We start from the raw sequence: 16,704 nt of genomic DNA on the forward strand, positions 1-16,704 counted from the left end.
AGTTCCCACAACTACATCTACTCCACATCTCCCTCACCACCACTCTTACCTATACACCGTACCAATTTTTACCCCACCAACACAGCCATTAGCCATCTCCATACCACACCATATTATTACTAATTTTTTTTCACCTACCCACCACACACTACCACAACCTATTCTATAGCCCCACTTTATCGTTTCACCACCCCCCACCACCTACTAGTCTAACCTATCCACCTCTTCACCGTAATTACATTACTACCATCTCCACTCTGCATTGCCTTACTAGCCATCCTTCACCATCATCCTCCAACATGACCATACCACATGATCACACCCACCTCACTACCACACCACTTTAGGCCCCTACGTCTTGGTACGAATACCCGACCCAAACCAAAATCTCCAACACCTTACGATCACCTAACATCATAACGATACATCATCACCCACATTTCCACCATAACCTCACAAATTTTAAACCGTCCTCCGCACCACCACCATTTTAAAACACATAGACCCATCACGCTAAATTATAAGCCTTATCTACTCCACATCCCCCTCACCACCACTCTCACCTATACACCGTACCAAAAAAAAATTTTTCAACACCAACACAGCCATTAACCATCTCCCTACCACACCATATTATTATTACTATTATTACCATTATTATTATTTCACCTACCCACCACACTACCACAACCTATTCTAAAGTCCCACTTTATCTTTTAACCACCCTCCACCACCTAATAGTCTAACCTATCCACCTCCCCACCGTAATTACATTACTACCATCTCCACTCTACATTACCTTACTAGCCATCCTTCACCATCACCCTCCAACATCACCATACCATATGATCACACCCACCTCACTACCACACCACTTTAGGCCCCTACGTCTTGGTACGAATACCCGATCCAAACCAAAAAGTTATGTACCATACGGGGAAAGTGCTGTATCACAATCTGTGATCCCAAGACGTACCCCCTCCCACACACCCACGCCCCAAACCCCCCCCACCACCACCACACCGCCACACTAACCACCTACCCCCACACTAACACACCCCACCCCCCCAAAAAAAACCCCACTACCCACACCCCCACCGCACACACCCCTACCACACCCCAAGGCCCAGCCCTCCATCCCACACCTACCACCAAACGCGCCCTACTACCCACACCCTCCCATACCCACCTCACACCACTAGCACACCCCTCCCCTGTACCCCACACCCCTTACCCTACCTACACACCTCAACTACACCCCAACATGCCACTACCACCACCCCTAGGCATACGGACCCCCACACCATCCCACTCCCCCAACACCACACGCCCAAAACACACACAACCACCCCACCTACAACCACCTTCCCTCCTACACATAGTACATACACATACATACCCACATCCCTCTCACAAATTAAATGTTATTCTATCCTTACCACACAACATACCTACCCACTACTACCACCCAGCTCTATACATGTCACAACCCCCTTTCTTCCCCCCCCCTCATACCTAGCTAACCACTCTAAGTACCCCCTACTCGCATCACCCGCATCCAACCACCCACCTACCCCACAACAAGCACCCCCTCATCCCTCACCCCACAAACAGCCCCATACCCACTTTACCCAAACCACGCCATCATACAACCCACCACGATTATTCCAAGCCACAACACAACACCAACACCCACCTATGCCCCACACACCTACACATATACTTCCACCCACCCCCCCCCCCCCTCACACTTTCCTACACTCTCACCTAAAATATACACACCTAACACACCCTACACAAGCCAGACCCCTGCCAACACCAAAACTACACACCCCTCCTCCCCCATGGCCACAACACTACTCACCCTACAACACACCAAACCAACCACACCCTACAGCAGCCTCTAGTCCTACAACCAGCGCTCCCTCCAACACCATACCCTACATACAGCCCAACCCCCCTCCCACCACACACACATCTACCCCTCCACACATAGCCTACTACATACACACCATAGCATTCCACGGCTATATCAACCAACCCACAACACACCAACCAGCCACACCCTACACCAGACACTACCCCACAACCATTTTTTCCCCCCTACAAACACCTACATACAGCCCCCTCCCCCACCATACAAACATTTACCCCACAGCACAAAACCCAACTACAAACGACCACACCATATGACCCACCCTACCTACCCACAAACCAACACCTTACGATCACATAACATCATAACGATACATTATCACCCACATTTACACCATAACCTCACAAATTTTAAATCGACCTCGGCACCACTACCATTTTAAAACACACAGACCCATCACGCAAAATTATAAGCCTTATCTACTCCACATCTCCCTCACCACTACTCTTACCTATACACCGTACCAATTTTCCCCCACCAACACAGCCATTAGCCATCTCCATACCACAACATATTATTTTCTTTTTTCTTTTTCACCTACCCACCACACACTACCACAACCTATTCTATAGTCCCACTTTATCTTTTCACCACCCTCCACCACCTACTAGTCGAACCTATCCACCTTTTCACCGTAATTACATAACTACCATCTCCACTCTACACTACCTTACTAGCCATCCTTCACCATCACCCACCAACATCACCATACCATATGATCACACCCACCTCACTACTACACCACTTTAGGCCCCTACGTCTTGGTACGAATACCCGATCCAAACCAAAAAAAAATAAAAAATAAAAAATAAAAAAGGATGATTGACCCGACCATCCGACGATCGAGTTACACAAAAAGTCCCTCCGATAACTCGTAAATGCTTTGCAAGCATTCACGAGTCAAAAAAACCGGTTTTGACCTTTTGAACTTGAAGCGAAAATACAATAGAAAACTGTCTTTCTTGATTTCTTGGTTTCCATGTCCACGCGTCAATTGGCCAATCAGCGACCAATTGGCCAATCAGATTCCGAACCTAGCAGAAGTCGAAATACCCTGGTCTCAGAGCCTCGAAACGTCTCTCTATTTAGTGGCCAGCGAGGTTGAGACGAGGCTCTGGCCTCTCGAAGCGTTTTTTCGACTTCTGCTAGGCTCAGAATCTGAACTTGGAAACCAAAAAATTCTTAACTAACGAAGTAGAGGAGCGATAGATTATTTTGATTTTTATTTCATAGTACTTTGCAGTCCGAATTAGTTACAAGATTTACCAGTATTAAAAATGTAAATTCTGTTCAAGAGGAGTCTCTTTACGATTCATTAAGCGGCGAGATGGCTTCTCTGTGCTGCCGACCGGCTACGAGATTGAAATCTCCAGCTTATTCCCGGCGTTTGCTCTCGCCTCAACGATAGTGGATTTAACTATCCCCAGCAAGCGATTGTACTGGTCATTTGCCCCTTGAGTTCTTTGATAGACTCGTTCCAAGGATAACTGCGAGCTTATCCGCGATTTTCTCCTCCTTGAAGAGCTTTCCTACGGAGCCTGGGAAGTGCCATTGTAGATCGCCTACTTTTTTTTTTTGGATCGTGTTCATTTTTTAGGGGATCGCGAGTACATTTTTGGGGATCGCGATCATTTTTTTTTTTTTCGATCGCGTACACATTTTTTTCTCGACTTTTTTCCCGATTTTTTTCTCGGCTTTTTTCCCGATTTTTTTCTCGACTTTTTTATTTTGTTTTGGTTTGGATCGGGTATTCGTACCAAGACGTAGGGGCCTAAAGTGGTGTGGTAGTGAGGTGGGTGTGATCATATGGTATGGTGATGTTGGAGGGTGATGGTGAAGGATGGCTAGTAGGGTAATGTAGAGTGGAGATGGTAGTAATGTAATTACGGTGAAAAGGTGGATAGGTTCGACTAGTAGGTGGTGGAGGGTAGTGTAGAGATAAAGTGGGACTATAGAATAGGTTGTGGTAGTGTGTGATGGGTAGGTGAAAAAGAAAAAAAATAATAATAATATGGTGTGGTATGGAGATGGCTAATGTCTGTGTTGGTGGGGAAAAAATTGGTACGGTGTATAGATAAGAGTGGTGGTGAGGGAGATGTGGTGTAGATGAGGCTTATAATTTAGCGTGATGGGTGTGTATGTGTTACAATGGTAGTGGTGCGGAGGTCGATTTTAAATTTGCGAGGTTATGGTGTAAATGTGGGTGATAATATATCGGTACCACCACTCTTACCTATACACCATACCACTTTTTTTCGCCACCAACACAGCCATTAGCCATCTCCATACCACACCATATTATTGTTATTATTATGTTCTTTTTCACTTACCCACCACAGCCTATTCTATAGTCCCACTTTATCTCTTCACTACCCTCCACCACCTACTAGTCTAGCCTATCCACCTTTTCACCGCAATTACATTACTACCATCTCCACTCTACATTACCTTACTAGCCATCCTTCACCATCACCCTCCAACATCACCATACCATATGATCTCACCCACACCACCATTTCGTGGCTGCTGTTTTCTAGTAAGTTATTGGAGGCACAAGGCCTGATTTCAGGCCTGGGGAAGTGTGTTTAAATTCGCCATATACTGTATGGTTTGTGTGTCGTTTCAGCTGTAACAAAAACAGTTTTTGTAAATTATTATGAATCACGAAGGGTTACATCTTCCCTCGCATTGCCAAGGACAACCAGCGTGCCCTTCCATCAAAGCGAAGTGTGGCCTCATCAAGGTAAATACATCAGTACACCAATATCTTAATCAAATCTCAAAGTTCTTGTCATAAGGAACAGTAAATTATATAATATCACTTGTTTTTCCTGCTGGCTTACAATCATTAAATACTGTTTTTCTCTCATTCTTGTGGTTTCCTTTCAAAAACAAATACAAAGCAAATACAAAATGAGGAGAAAAGTTGCAGGAATTTTAAAACTAATTTAGAGATTCTTACAAATGTTATAATAATATGACCATGCCATGCACTTTTCTTAATTTTGTATCACACTCGCACTGCCGGTAGTGGCCTTTGGCAGTGTCCGCAAAGTATGCTGGATCCTCAAGCATGTCGCACTGCATGCTTGTTTGATTTTAAAAATACAGGTATATATGCAGACAAAATTGTGCTCCCTCTCTAGTATTTTATACATGCATTTATTAATTATTTCCCTCTTGCTTGTAGATGACCAAGGCCCTATTTGAGAAGCCATACACTACCCATAGTATTAGAAGGTCAGCTGCACGCTGGGCAGCCAGATGTGGTGCTGATGATAGCACAATCAAAAGGGCTGGTCGCTGGTAAGAACACTTGCCAAAAGCAGAATGATATTAATTTTGTGATGTGATATGAACTTTTGTATGAATATAATAATCAAAGAATGTTTTCATTGAAATATATCACACAGCAGTAACAAAAAACATTAAAATCACTTGATGTCTTTCCAATTGTCCTTCCTGCTCTTCTGCCCTTGTATTAGTATTTTCAGTTCCTACTGGTTGTTAGGCATCTTCTCTTTATAGTCATGAAAGGTCACTTTTGTTGTTGTCCTTGTTGTTTTGACTTTTGCTTGCAAATTTTGCCTCTGGGGTAATAGAATTCACTTTCGCTTTCTTTGTTGGTATTCATCGTTCATTCATTCTAAGTCGTCATACATAACATGTAAATTTTCATCTTTTCTTTTAGGAAGTCGAGCAGCTTTGAACTTTACACCCAAGACGCAAGAGCAGAAATTATTACTGAACTTCATGACGACAATCCAAGCCAGGACCATCTGCTGTGGATGTTCAAGCCCCTCAGATGAAGCACCTCCCACTACATGCCATCCAGACAATTATTTCTGCCCTTGCGCCTTGGTAGCCTACTGTACATATCATAGCCATCATCAAATGCTATCCTACATGGAAGGAAAACCATACAACCACCCTCCATCAAAGTCATGGTCAATGGGACCATGCATGGAAGGAAAACCATTCAAACCAATGGAGGACAACCATTCAAACCATGGAAGGAAAACCATACAAACCACCATCCATCAAAGTCATGGTCAATGGGACCATGCATGGAAGAAAAACCATGTAAACCCCTGAGGGGCAGTGGCTACACATCCATGGGGTGTAGAATGGAGATGTCAGGCGTTTCCTCCCTCCACTACCCTAGGTGTTCACCTTGGGCAAGTGATATCCCACCTCTAGCCTCCCATTGCCCTAGTTTACAAGATAGCGTCAGATAAAAACTTGGCGACAATGAGCCCTTGGCAAGGGTGATACCCCTGTCTATTGATCGTTAATACCGCATTGAATTATGCGGGGGGACCAAGAAGCCCTTATCTATACAAGAACAAGTAAGAAATAAAAGAACAATACTTTTATTTGTACATATCTATATTGATTAGGTATTCCAACCCCCAGACATTAGATGACATAGACAGGATCTAAGACGTCATAGACGACATAGACAGGATCTAAGACGACAAACACGGAATATTCGACGACGAAGACGGGACAGAGGACGACATAGACGGGACATTGGCTCGAGAACATCACAAGCCCCCACTTGGTTTGAACGCTCAATGGTAAAACGTACTAATCTGATTTTGAATAATTGATTAAAAAATATCCAAATTTTATCTTTGAAAGCAAAATAGCGCACTATGGCAAGGCTGGGTGGTTTTAAACTCAGAGACAATGATTTCGTAGAATATATTAGTGTCCAAAACAAAATCCCTCCCAAGCTTTACTTATTTTGTGGAGCATGAAGTAGCTTGTAAAGCTTGCCCGGCTTATGCGTACCATAAACACGCGCTACCTGGTTTACGTCGAAATCATTGTCTCTGAAGACATGGTAGACTTCCTTCCTCTGACCGTAAAGAGAGCTACAAGACTCCCCCCCCCCCCAGTTTCCTGAAGGTTCGCATCTTTGTAGTCCATACAGACAGAGGAGGGCAGTCTACAGACCCTTGTTTCCATATACCTTTTATTTCTAAAAGGCCGCGCACAGGTAAAGGGATTGTGAGGCTCTCGAGCCAGTCCTTTAAACTCAAATTTCTTGTATTGTACTGTACATACACAGAACGTGTTTCACTATCTACGACATTTACAACTCTATTTGACGGAGCATTGATTGACATAAGCGGGACCTGATTAGACGACAAGGACGGGACATTGTTCAACAGAGACTGTACATTTGACAACAGTGACTGGTCATGAAGAACACTAGCAGTGTGTCTGCTTGACGACATAGACGGGGCATTGGACGACATAGACAGGACATTAGACGGCATAGATGGGACATTGGATGACATAGACGGGACATTGGACGACATAGACAGGACATTAGACGACATAGACGGGACATTGAACGACATAGACGGGGCATTGGACGATATAGACGGGAAATTAGAAGACATAGACGGGGCATTGGACGATATAGACGGGGCATTGGACGGTATAGACAGGACATTAGAGGACATAGACGGGACATTGAACGACATAGACGGGACATTGAACGACATAGACGGGACATTGGACGACATAGACGGGACATTGGACGACATAGACGGGACATTGGACGAAATAGACGGGACATTGGACGAAATAGACGGGACATTGGACGACATAGACGGGACCTTGGACGAAATAGACGGGACATTGGACGAAATAGACGGGACATTGGACGACATAGACGGGACATTAGACGTCATAGACCGGACATTAGACGACATAGACCGGACATTGGACGACATAGACCGGACATTGGACGACATAGACCGGACATTGGACGACATAGACGGGACATCGAAGGACATAGACGGATCATTTGAAGACATAGATGCGACATCGAAGGACATAGATAGGACATTGGATGACATAGATGGGACATTGGATAACATAGACGGGACATTGGACGACACAGACGGGACAGAGGACGACATAGACGGCGCATTGAACGACATAGACAGGACATTGGATGACATAGACGGGACATTGAACGACATAGACGGGACAGAGGACGACATAGACGGGACATTGAACGACATAGACGGGACATTGGACGACACAGACGGGGCATTGGACGACATAGACGGGACAGAGGACGACATAGACGGCGCATTGAACGACATAGACAGGACATTGGATGACATAGACGGGACAGATGACGACATAGACTGAACAGAGGAAGGGACATCACTCGGCGGAACAGCACTGCCAGATGACTGATCATTTGACTCACTCAAGAGTGAGTCAAAAATTGAAAACCAATATTGGATCTGCCTATACACATGAAGCAGGGAATTGGACTGGTCAGATGTGCTAGGCAGATCCCTCAGACGCGAGGCCATCTTCTCGACAGAATTGAGGAGGGCAGGAATGGCCGCTCCTTGCTGGCCGGCTGGTCGGGGCTGAATGGTGGGAGCCAGTTGTTTTATCAATGCTTCTAGGTTTTCTGTTGTAAAAGTAACATAAACAATAAGATACTGTTATGGACAGTAAAGCAATGTCTTGACTGAAACGGGTTAATTGATTTCGCAAAAGCTAGGCTGGCAGTGATAGAGTACCTGGTCTTTTTCACGATTCCTGCCGTGTTTTGTATGGAAAAGAACATGTAATGTTATATACCTAATAGATATATCAAATGCAATCAAACTTTCTATTATATCACAACTGACTGTATGTACCTGTGATCTTGCTAACTGGCCCTGCCTGTTTTAAATGTTGCCCAATAGATGGGTCAGCAGCCACATTTTTCAGATATGTAGCAAATGTTGGGGCCTGAAAGACAAAAAAAACTGATAACACTTTTGACAATCATGATTATAGTGCAGATTATACAGTAGAATGTTTTTTTTATCATTCGCAATTATTTTCATTGCAGTAACAATAAGGTAAGGGGGCTGTGCAACAATTATTGGGGGGGGGGACCATGTCTAATATCATTCCACTTTTTGGAAAGAAATGGAGAGGCACCAATAAAACATGATCATTGGCAAAAAAATAACCCTGAGGGATAGCAACTTGGGTGTGGTCAACAGAAGTTTTTGTTTCCTTTTTTCTTAATTTCAGATTAAAAAAATCAAATTTCTTTTTGTGAACTTGCACCCAGGAGAGTGCAAGGGTGTAAGATTATCATAACCTTACACACACAGGGTAAGATTATGAAAAAGTATAAAATATCAGAACTGACTAATTTTAACCAGCGATTAACAATGAGACCAGATTATTTACATCTTCATCATCACTGCTCACGTACTCCTCCCACTCGCTTTCATCCTCACCCTCCTCTACTCCCTAGATATCCAATCAAGGCATGTTAGGATATCACTGCATGTATTTTCATAGGAGCCCCATATTTTGCATACAAACAATTGTATGAAATTTCCCATGAATCAATTTATTTTCTATGAATCACATGTAATACTTAAATCATGTTTTGACTTTTGGGTGGATAAAAGATCATAAATTTGGGACAAGATAAAAAGCAAACTATTAGTAAAAGTATTTCATTCAGTACCTAATGGTCATGGTTATGGACAAAACACATGGAGTGACCATACCATGTGATTTCAAATTTTAAACGTAAAGTAAATGTCAAGCTCTAAAGCTTATTTCAACCTTGCATGACAATCACCATGTATGAATGCAATGGCAAGTGTACCTTATGTGACCAGCTCAAGGGTGGTGCCACACAATTTGTGATACATATATTATGACACAGGAAAAATCATCTGAGCATATAGACACTACAAACAATAAAAAATACAGATACCTGTTTGTTTAGTTAATTCCATTAGATAAGGCGGAAAAAAATCCTCAGGTTTGGTAATCCAGAAACGACTTTGCTAAAGCTCCCAAATATATGTACCCCCCTTACCACATCTGAGAAATCTCTCTCGTTTTCCATCTTGAATATGACAAAAAAAACATAAGTAAATAAATTGATATTCCAATGGGATACCACAGATTGCATGCGTTGAACTTCAAACGTTTTGACAGTTGAAATGTCGTTCTCGAAAACGGTCTTTTTCCTGTCTTAAACGAGAAAATATAATTAACATTGTTTTAAACGAGCCCGAAAGTACACTATTGGCATTTAAATTTTGATGTGTTGTACCAGGAAAACTTGGGGGGTGCAAGAAAAAGAAAAGAAACTACGAGAGTACGTCTTCAAAGCACATGGTTGTAGAGAGCGATATGACTGTAAGTTGTGCGAAAGACGTGATTCTTTAGACGCGACATAATGGTTTAGAATTTGAGCGCGATGAAAGAAAATACCATGGTCGCGGTGTGACAGGCCACGCGGAATGACATGACACACAAAAACGACCCGCACTTCATATTCATCCAAAAGTACCCGCACGAGCTCTTCTATAGCTGAGCCCACTCCGAAAAAGTAAGGTCATTGGTTCCGATTTCCAATATGACCACATCAGGACTGAAACTCCTGACTACATGCAAATCGTAGCTGCGATCGGATTAAAATCCTTGCTTACCAGATGATCAAAACGCAAAGAAATATCACTTTTTTAACGCCGAACGAAGGAATGACCTAAATAAGGACCTTAGGGGCACTACCTGCCATGACTAAACAATACTCAGCCGCCACGTGCGTGCTGAGATGCGCCGCGAGTAATGCCTTAACAGCCCGAGATTTACGACAACAAACGGAATTCCTGACAAATCAGAAATATGAAAGTTCGAATCACCTATAACTTGATAGCAATTCGAACAGAGAATGATAATACAAGGTCAACTTACCTCCGAATATGGTGGCAAAGTCAAAAAACACTTCTGTTCTCAACGAGTTACAGAAGCCAAGTGATCCTTGCTAAGCGGTCACGTGTATGAGATAATAATATAATATGTGACTGAGCATTGTAATTTGGTAGGAATATGACGTCGCTGCGGTAAGAATTGGTAGGATTCCTACTGCCCATATATGGGCACCGGAAGAGAAGAAAATATTTTTATAGGTTGCTGGTGGTATAATTTGGTTTCGCTTTCATTGCCTCAAAAGTCTTTTAATTGACGAGCCACGAAATAGCTTTTTTGGCGGAAAATGTCGCATTCCGATAGTTCTAGCCATCGCCATTCGGATCGTGCTACTCAGTACTCGATATACACGGACAGGGAACATGTTAAAGTTGCCGAGATGAAAGGAGATGGCTCCGAGATACTCGGAACTATCGGCCAATTTTGTGAGGCTATGTACCACGTTAAATCGAATTACAATCTGAATGATCAAGAGAGATCTGTGAAAGACGGCTGCCTTGGTTCGGAACAGTGTAGCCTTGGAAGATATGAATACCCTAAGACGGCTGTTGCTTTGGTGATGTTTCAGAAGAAAAATGCTTCCTCCAAAGAATGGGAAACTAAATCTGTCCGTAGATATACGAACTGTTACGATGATGGGAAGCATGCCGAGGACTTTTTCCTGTCAGACATAATAAAAAACCCTTTGGAAGATGGAGAGTGGCGACTCACGATGTATATAACTATGCAGCCGTGTAACAAGTCGACCGGTAAAACTCGGGGGACACCGGATGATCACAGCTGCTGCAAAACCATATTAGAGGCAAAGGACGAACTCAATCGCAATTGCAAGGTTGAGCTAATCATAAAGCCAGCACATCTTATGCAGGCAGGGTGGAAAAAGAATGAAGACTCTTGGGATGATAAAATCAACAATGCAGAGGAAGGAGTCAAGTTACTCATGAAAGAAGGCATAAAGCTCGAAGGCTTAAAAAAACCCGATTGGGACTATCTTCAGCAGCACATCAGTGACCCTAAGCTTCCCCAGTATGAAGGCAGTGGAAGGGAAACACTTGATGAAGATATTGAAACATTCTTCGCTCGCATCCGCACGGCTGTTAAGAGCGAGGCTAAGAGCGAGGCTGACCTCGCTCAATTGGTGGCAAGACTAAATGTACAGGATAACTGAGTCACTACAGCAAATCGAATGCCAGTAAAGATGACGATGACCTCGATCAACAGATGACAGAACTCAGATTTTAGACCACACAGGCTTACAAACAGCGCATTCAATTTCTAGTCAATCTCAGTACCTAGCTCGAATATTTCCACTATGGATCACCTCCGGTAATTGTCTTATACCCTAGAATAAAGGTCACAATAAACTCTCATTGCTTTGTGATGTGTATTTATTCAGAATGAGCGGTATTTTTAACGTCTGAGCAAGTGTTCAAATATCATGGTCTTGAAAATGGTGCTGATCCCACATTTCCGCTCAATTTTATGCCCAATTCCGCATCACACAGCTCTCTTGTTTTCCCGTTAAAAAAAAAGAAAGGTAATAAATCCTGCATCCTTCACCGTCGGTTTTGTGCATGTCCTCAACCCGGGGATGAAATAAGAAATCTAAACTTTAGATTTCAGTGTTCCTTTCAGTAGGCTGGAATATTAACTTTTTCAAAGGTTTCGAAATGTTTATTTCGAATTTAACACGTAAATCCATTAAATTTTATCTGGAAATGCCTTTAAATATAACCTTTCTGAGACTATCCAGGACATGTTATTCCATTAAACGTTGCGTATAAGTATAGAAATGTGCATTAAACTTTATATTTAAGTGTAGAAATGTTCTTAAATTGAACCTTTATGTCCGGATTTTGCATACATTTACGTATTGCGGACCAGTATGCAATAGTTTGATATAAATCATTTAAAAATAAGCACACACACCAATATACAATAAATACACACTTTATTTAACTTTAAATGTACAATCAAATTCACTAAGCTATCTCTATCGATAGGATATCCTATAATCCAATTATTTAGATCAATGAAACTCTAAGAATAAGAAAAGACTAGCCCGTGTTTAATGGAAATGCTTTTTTTCAAGAGGGATGCCTGCTTGTCTTACAGTAAACATCAGCACATACAAAACATTCCCAAATAACCTTTTAGCAATTACAAAAAAATGTGTTTGATGGAAATGCTTTTTTTAAGAGGGATGCCTGCTTGTCCTACAGTAAACATTAGCACATACAAAACATTCCCAAATAACCTTTTAGTAATTACAAAAAAAAGGTAGTCAATCATATGGCAAACTACTGTATCTTCTTCTTTGCTCCTTGACCAGCCCGTAGCATCCAGTGCATCATATTACTGCTGTGTCTGTAAAAAGTAAATAAAATAACTTGTTTTAATAATAATCCGTACAGTGCACTAAATTCAAATATTTTTCCTGACAAAGTTCAGTGGACATGTATCTTTGTGTATTTGCAACAAACAATGCTTCATTTCTCAGTTGCAGGCTTTTGTGCTTTTAATAAAAAAATAAAACATTATGTAGGCAGCTTTGAAAATTAAACCACTTACCGTACCTAGGATTTATTATGTTTATATTCTAGTCATTCTTTAAAAAGCCCAATTAGAGTTTACGGATAAACTGGGGAAGAATGGGTTTATGACCTTGAGATCAAAAACCATTGGGAAGGAAAAATTTCCACACAAAACATTGCTGTATTTTTTGCGCAACTTGGGGTACGTAAACTCGCTTCAAATGCTATATTTTCTAAAAAATTAGACCAAAGTTGGATTTAATCTAAAATGAAGGTATAATTGAGGCGGTAGGCCTCTTGGTGTTATAGTACTAAAACTGTCTTCATTACAAGCAACGACAAACGACCGGAATTCCAGCTTATCATCCCAATCACCAATGTTTTATCAATGCTAAATCTTGGGATATCAAGGATACACAGTTTCTAACATAAACCATACAGGGGTTTCAATAACTTTTAGAGTAGCAGGCTGTGCTTGGGAAATAGGCGGATGGAGCCAGGCGCATACACAGGGGGGTGCCCCCTTGCCGAAAAGTGGGTCATTTCTTATTAAGAAATCTTCAAATGCTATGATTCCTATGACTGCGCACCCCCCTCAGCCAATCCTGGGTACGCACCTGGGAGCCTTGGAGCATAGAATAATGGCTAGAGGTCCCCAGATTGGGTATCTCACCAGTCAGTAATAAAAATTGATAAAAAAATGGAAATGGTGCAATTCCTGCATAGGATTAAAGGTAAAAACAGAATAGTCATTATTGTGTTCCATATCTTTTTTTCCAATGAAAATGGTGATGCAATTTAGTTAAAAATAGAAACAGCTTGATTCACACACTGCTACTTTGTACAGAGTAAAGATTACAACAACTCATATGTGTCCATTAACGAAAAAACCCTAATAATTGTCCTTTTTTCTTCGTTGAAAACACTATGTTTGATAAAACGACAGCTGACAGTTTGGGCTCAAAACTACCCATGATCCTTATCCATATACATCCAAGATGGTGGCAAACAACGATGCTACGAATTTTGAGCGATATAAAAAAGGAATATGCTCCCAAGTAACAATTGATCGGCTAACGGAAAACTCATAAAGAACGACAATAAAGGATGGTGACCTTGGCATAATGTAATTTTAAGTTGTTTATTACGAATCACACATAGTTTGCGAACTTTATTACGAGTTTGAAATCTGAGAATCATTGTTCAAGTTGCCGGCAGTGAGTAGGGAAGTAGACGGCAGTTCACCGCCAGTAGCTGCCTTCTAATGAAACCCCTTTGCGGTTTTGGCTACTTGTGTTGTTGTGGTCGGTTTGTGCCGAGGAACAAATACAAACCAACAAGGAGGTATTCATGTATTCAACCTTCTAACAGAATTTAAAGCTGGTAGAAAAAAGGGGATTTCTCTTTCATCACAAACAAAATCCACAAAAATTACAGTTTTTATGAAAATCAACACATACATTGAATATGGTCTGTGACTTGAATACTAAAGAGTGTCAATTGCCTTGTGATGTGCATCTATGGTACCAAAAACTATTGAATTTCCACATTTTCATAGAGAAAGAGGAAAGTAACAAAAAATTTGACTCTTATTTTTGTTGAGTATAATGATGAAGAAAAATCCCTTTTCTATTATCAACTTTCCATTTATTTAGTTTTTTATGCATTTGTTACTTTCCTCTTCTGCTTTGCGAAATGATTTTCTAAGTTTTATGTATAGTGTAAATAAGACTGTAGAACTATTGTATTCTGTAGACCTAGAAACAAGCAGAAAACACTAAATAAGGGTTAGTTTGTGTTTTAAAACAATTAGCAGGAAATGATAAGATAAATTTAGAGTTAACATGTACTGGAAATTTCTAGAATAGTTTCTGCAATTAGAAAATGTTGCTTCCCTTGAGCTTGAATATAATATAAATAAACATATATGTATGAAAGCGCAGGTAACTTTCTAAGATTTTGTGTGATCCCAAGGTATGCAGCTTGTATGTAAGGTCTAAAAATATCAACAAACTAGCATGCATATTTGGTTCATAGTATCATACTTATACAACAACAAGACCAGCTAAAAGATCTGACATCAAGAGAAGCAGCACAAAGCAATATATCACTTATTGCTAGGTGATTGAAAACTAGAGAACACATTTTATTATCTTCACACAATCAGTGTACATGTCTGGTCATAGTGGTTGTAAGGTTTGAAAATCTATGTATCGCGTAAACTCTCTTTGGCATGTTCTTGTAATTTCAAGGCAGAGATTCACTCTTTTTTAGGCGTAACGGATAAATGACTTGAAAGCAATATCTTATGCATTGACATTCGACCGTATGGAATGAAGCGGTGTGTGAAATTTACAAATTATCAGTTGTGTTTCCTTCTCTATCCTCCTTGGTTCTATATGATTTTAGTGTTTTGGAGCCCTCAGAAATAATGCTAAAATCATCCTTCAGCCATGGAAGTGCCCCCCTTCGAATACTGAAATAACACTGAACCAAATATACCCACAGTTAACAGCTCCAGAGAAATTCATTCAAATTAAAATCTCACTGAGACGGCATTGATAGTGAATATATTCAAGTAAACTGAAGGTATTTTGCAATCTAGGACTATGTTTATATTGTTCTGTGATAATGACTGTGGCAAAAAAGCAGAGTTTAAAGCTCAGTAGCAACTGAGCATAGTCTTAAAAAAATCATTGATTTGTATAAAATATAAAACAATATGCATATAACAAGTGCGTAAGTATAAGATGTATCCGATGGCCAGATAAAATAAAACCGAAGGTTCTTTAACGGACGGCGAAAGCTGATTCGAATCGAATGATAAACTACTCAAAGGAAAAAGATCAGCTAAATTCGAAAGATTTCCCTTAAAAAACAGTAATAAACAAGCAAAAAACAGACAGGAATCAGTCCCAATCAGTTAGGCTTACCTGAAAGCCCTGATGCTCTCCTTCGGCGACAATTTCGGCGAGCTTTGTCTTCATTCTTACTGTTGAGTTCTCATGCAGTCGCTGGGTTTTCACTTTTAACGCTCTGTTTTCTCTTCAAAATTGAAGCAATTTGATCAACATGTTTTTATTGTTAGATTTGCCATCTGATTTGATGTGATTGAAAGAAATAGTGCATCTTTTGAGAGGTTAGATGCAAACGTCGAACAAAGTCCCACGGACGTAGATTGTGGCCGAGTCCGCTGACTCCCAGCGGTCATACCCAATCTCACAGTCGAAATTTTCCGATCACCATCTCCGGAAAGTGCGAGATTATCGGAGAAATCCAAGATGGCGATCCGACTTTTGTGTGTGGTGACCAACCATATAAATATCTAGTCTTAGTCTACTAATTTAGTTAGTGTTTATTAATTTATATGTCGTCAGGCAGAATAAAAAATTAAATGTGCAAGAACAGACGAGTGAGTCAGCCAATTAGTTTCCTAATCTCGGCTTAGGAACGCGCGGG

The 16,704-nt window shown here is 41.1% G+C and overlaps 2 protein-coding genes and 2 long non-coding RNA genes across 4 annotated transcripts; 3 read left to right on the forward strand and 1 right to left on the reverse strand.

The window, feature by feature from the left end:
* Positions 1 to 5,088: 5,088 nt before the first annotated feature.
* Positions 5,089 to 5,662, forward strand: LOC125560603. The gene is made up of 2 exons (XR_007306686.1): positions 5,089 to 5,242; positions 5,628 to 5,662. It is a non-coding gene; the product is annotated as an uncharacterized LOC125560603 (long non-coding RNA).
* A 283-nt stretch (positions 5,663 to 5,945) lies between these two features.
* On the forward strand, positions 5,946 to 8,113 carry LOC125560750 (uncharacterized protein DDB_G0290685-like). Its single transcript, XM_048723082.1, has 2 exons — positions 5,946 to 6,019; positions 7,153 to 8,113. Exons 1-2 carry the CDS (start codon positions 5,946 to 5,948, stop codon positions 8,111 to 8,113), a joined length of 1,035 nt encoding a protein of 344 aa, XP_048579039.1.
* Positions 8,114 to 10,910: 2,797 nt separating this feature from the next.
* Positions 10,911 to 12,090, forward strand: LOC125560604. Its single transcript, XM_048722384.1, has one exon. It carries the CDS (start codon positions 10,998 to 11,000, stop codon positions 11,877 to 11,879), a length of 882 nt encoding a protein of 293 aa, XP_048578341.1. The 5' UTR covers positions 10,911 to 10,997; the 3' UTR covers positions 11,880 to 12,090.
* A 555-nt stretch (positions 12,091 to 12,645) lies between these two features.
* Positions 12,646 to 16,427, reverse strand: LOC116612864. The gene is made up of 2 exons (XR_007306687.1): positions 16,179 to 16,427; positions 12,646 to 13,078 (listed from the first exon to the last, which is right to left on the reverse strand). It is a non-coding gene; the product is annotated as an uncharacterized LOC116612864 (long non-coding RNA).
* Between the last annotated feature and the right edge of the window lie 277 nt (positions 16,428 to 16,704).

The sequence above is a fragment of the Nematostella vectensis genome, chromosome 15 (genome assembly GCF_932526225.1).
Source record: "Nematostella vectensis chromosome 15, jaNemVect1.1, whole genome shotgun sequence".
Lineage (NCBI taxonomy): Eukaryota > Metazoa > Cnidaria > Anthozoa > Actiniaria > Edwardsiidae > Nematostella > Nematostella vectensis.

Coding starts and splice junctions, on each gene's coding strand:
- LOC125560604 (XM_048722384.1), top strand. CDS start 10,998: ATGTCGCATTCCGATAGTTCTAGCCATCGCCATTCGGATCGTGCTACT.
- LOC125560750 (XM_048723082.1), top strand. CDS start 5,946: ATGGAAGGAAAACCATACAAACCACCATCCATCAAAGTCATGGTCAAT. Junction 6,020..7,152: donor ATGCATGGAAGAAAAACCAT/GTAAACCCCTGA, acceptor CTGGTCATGAAG/AACACTAGCAGTGTGTCTGC.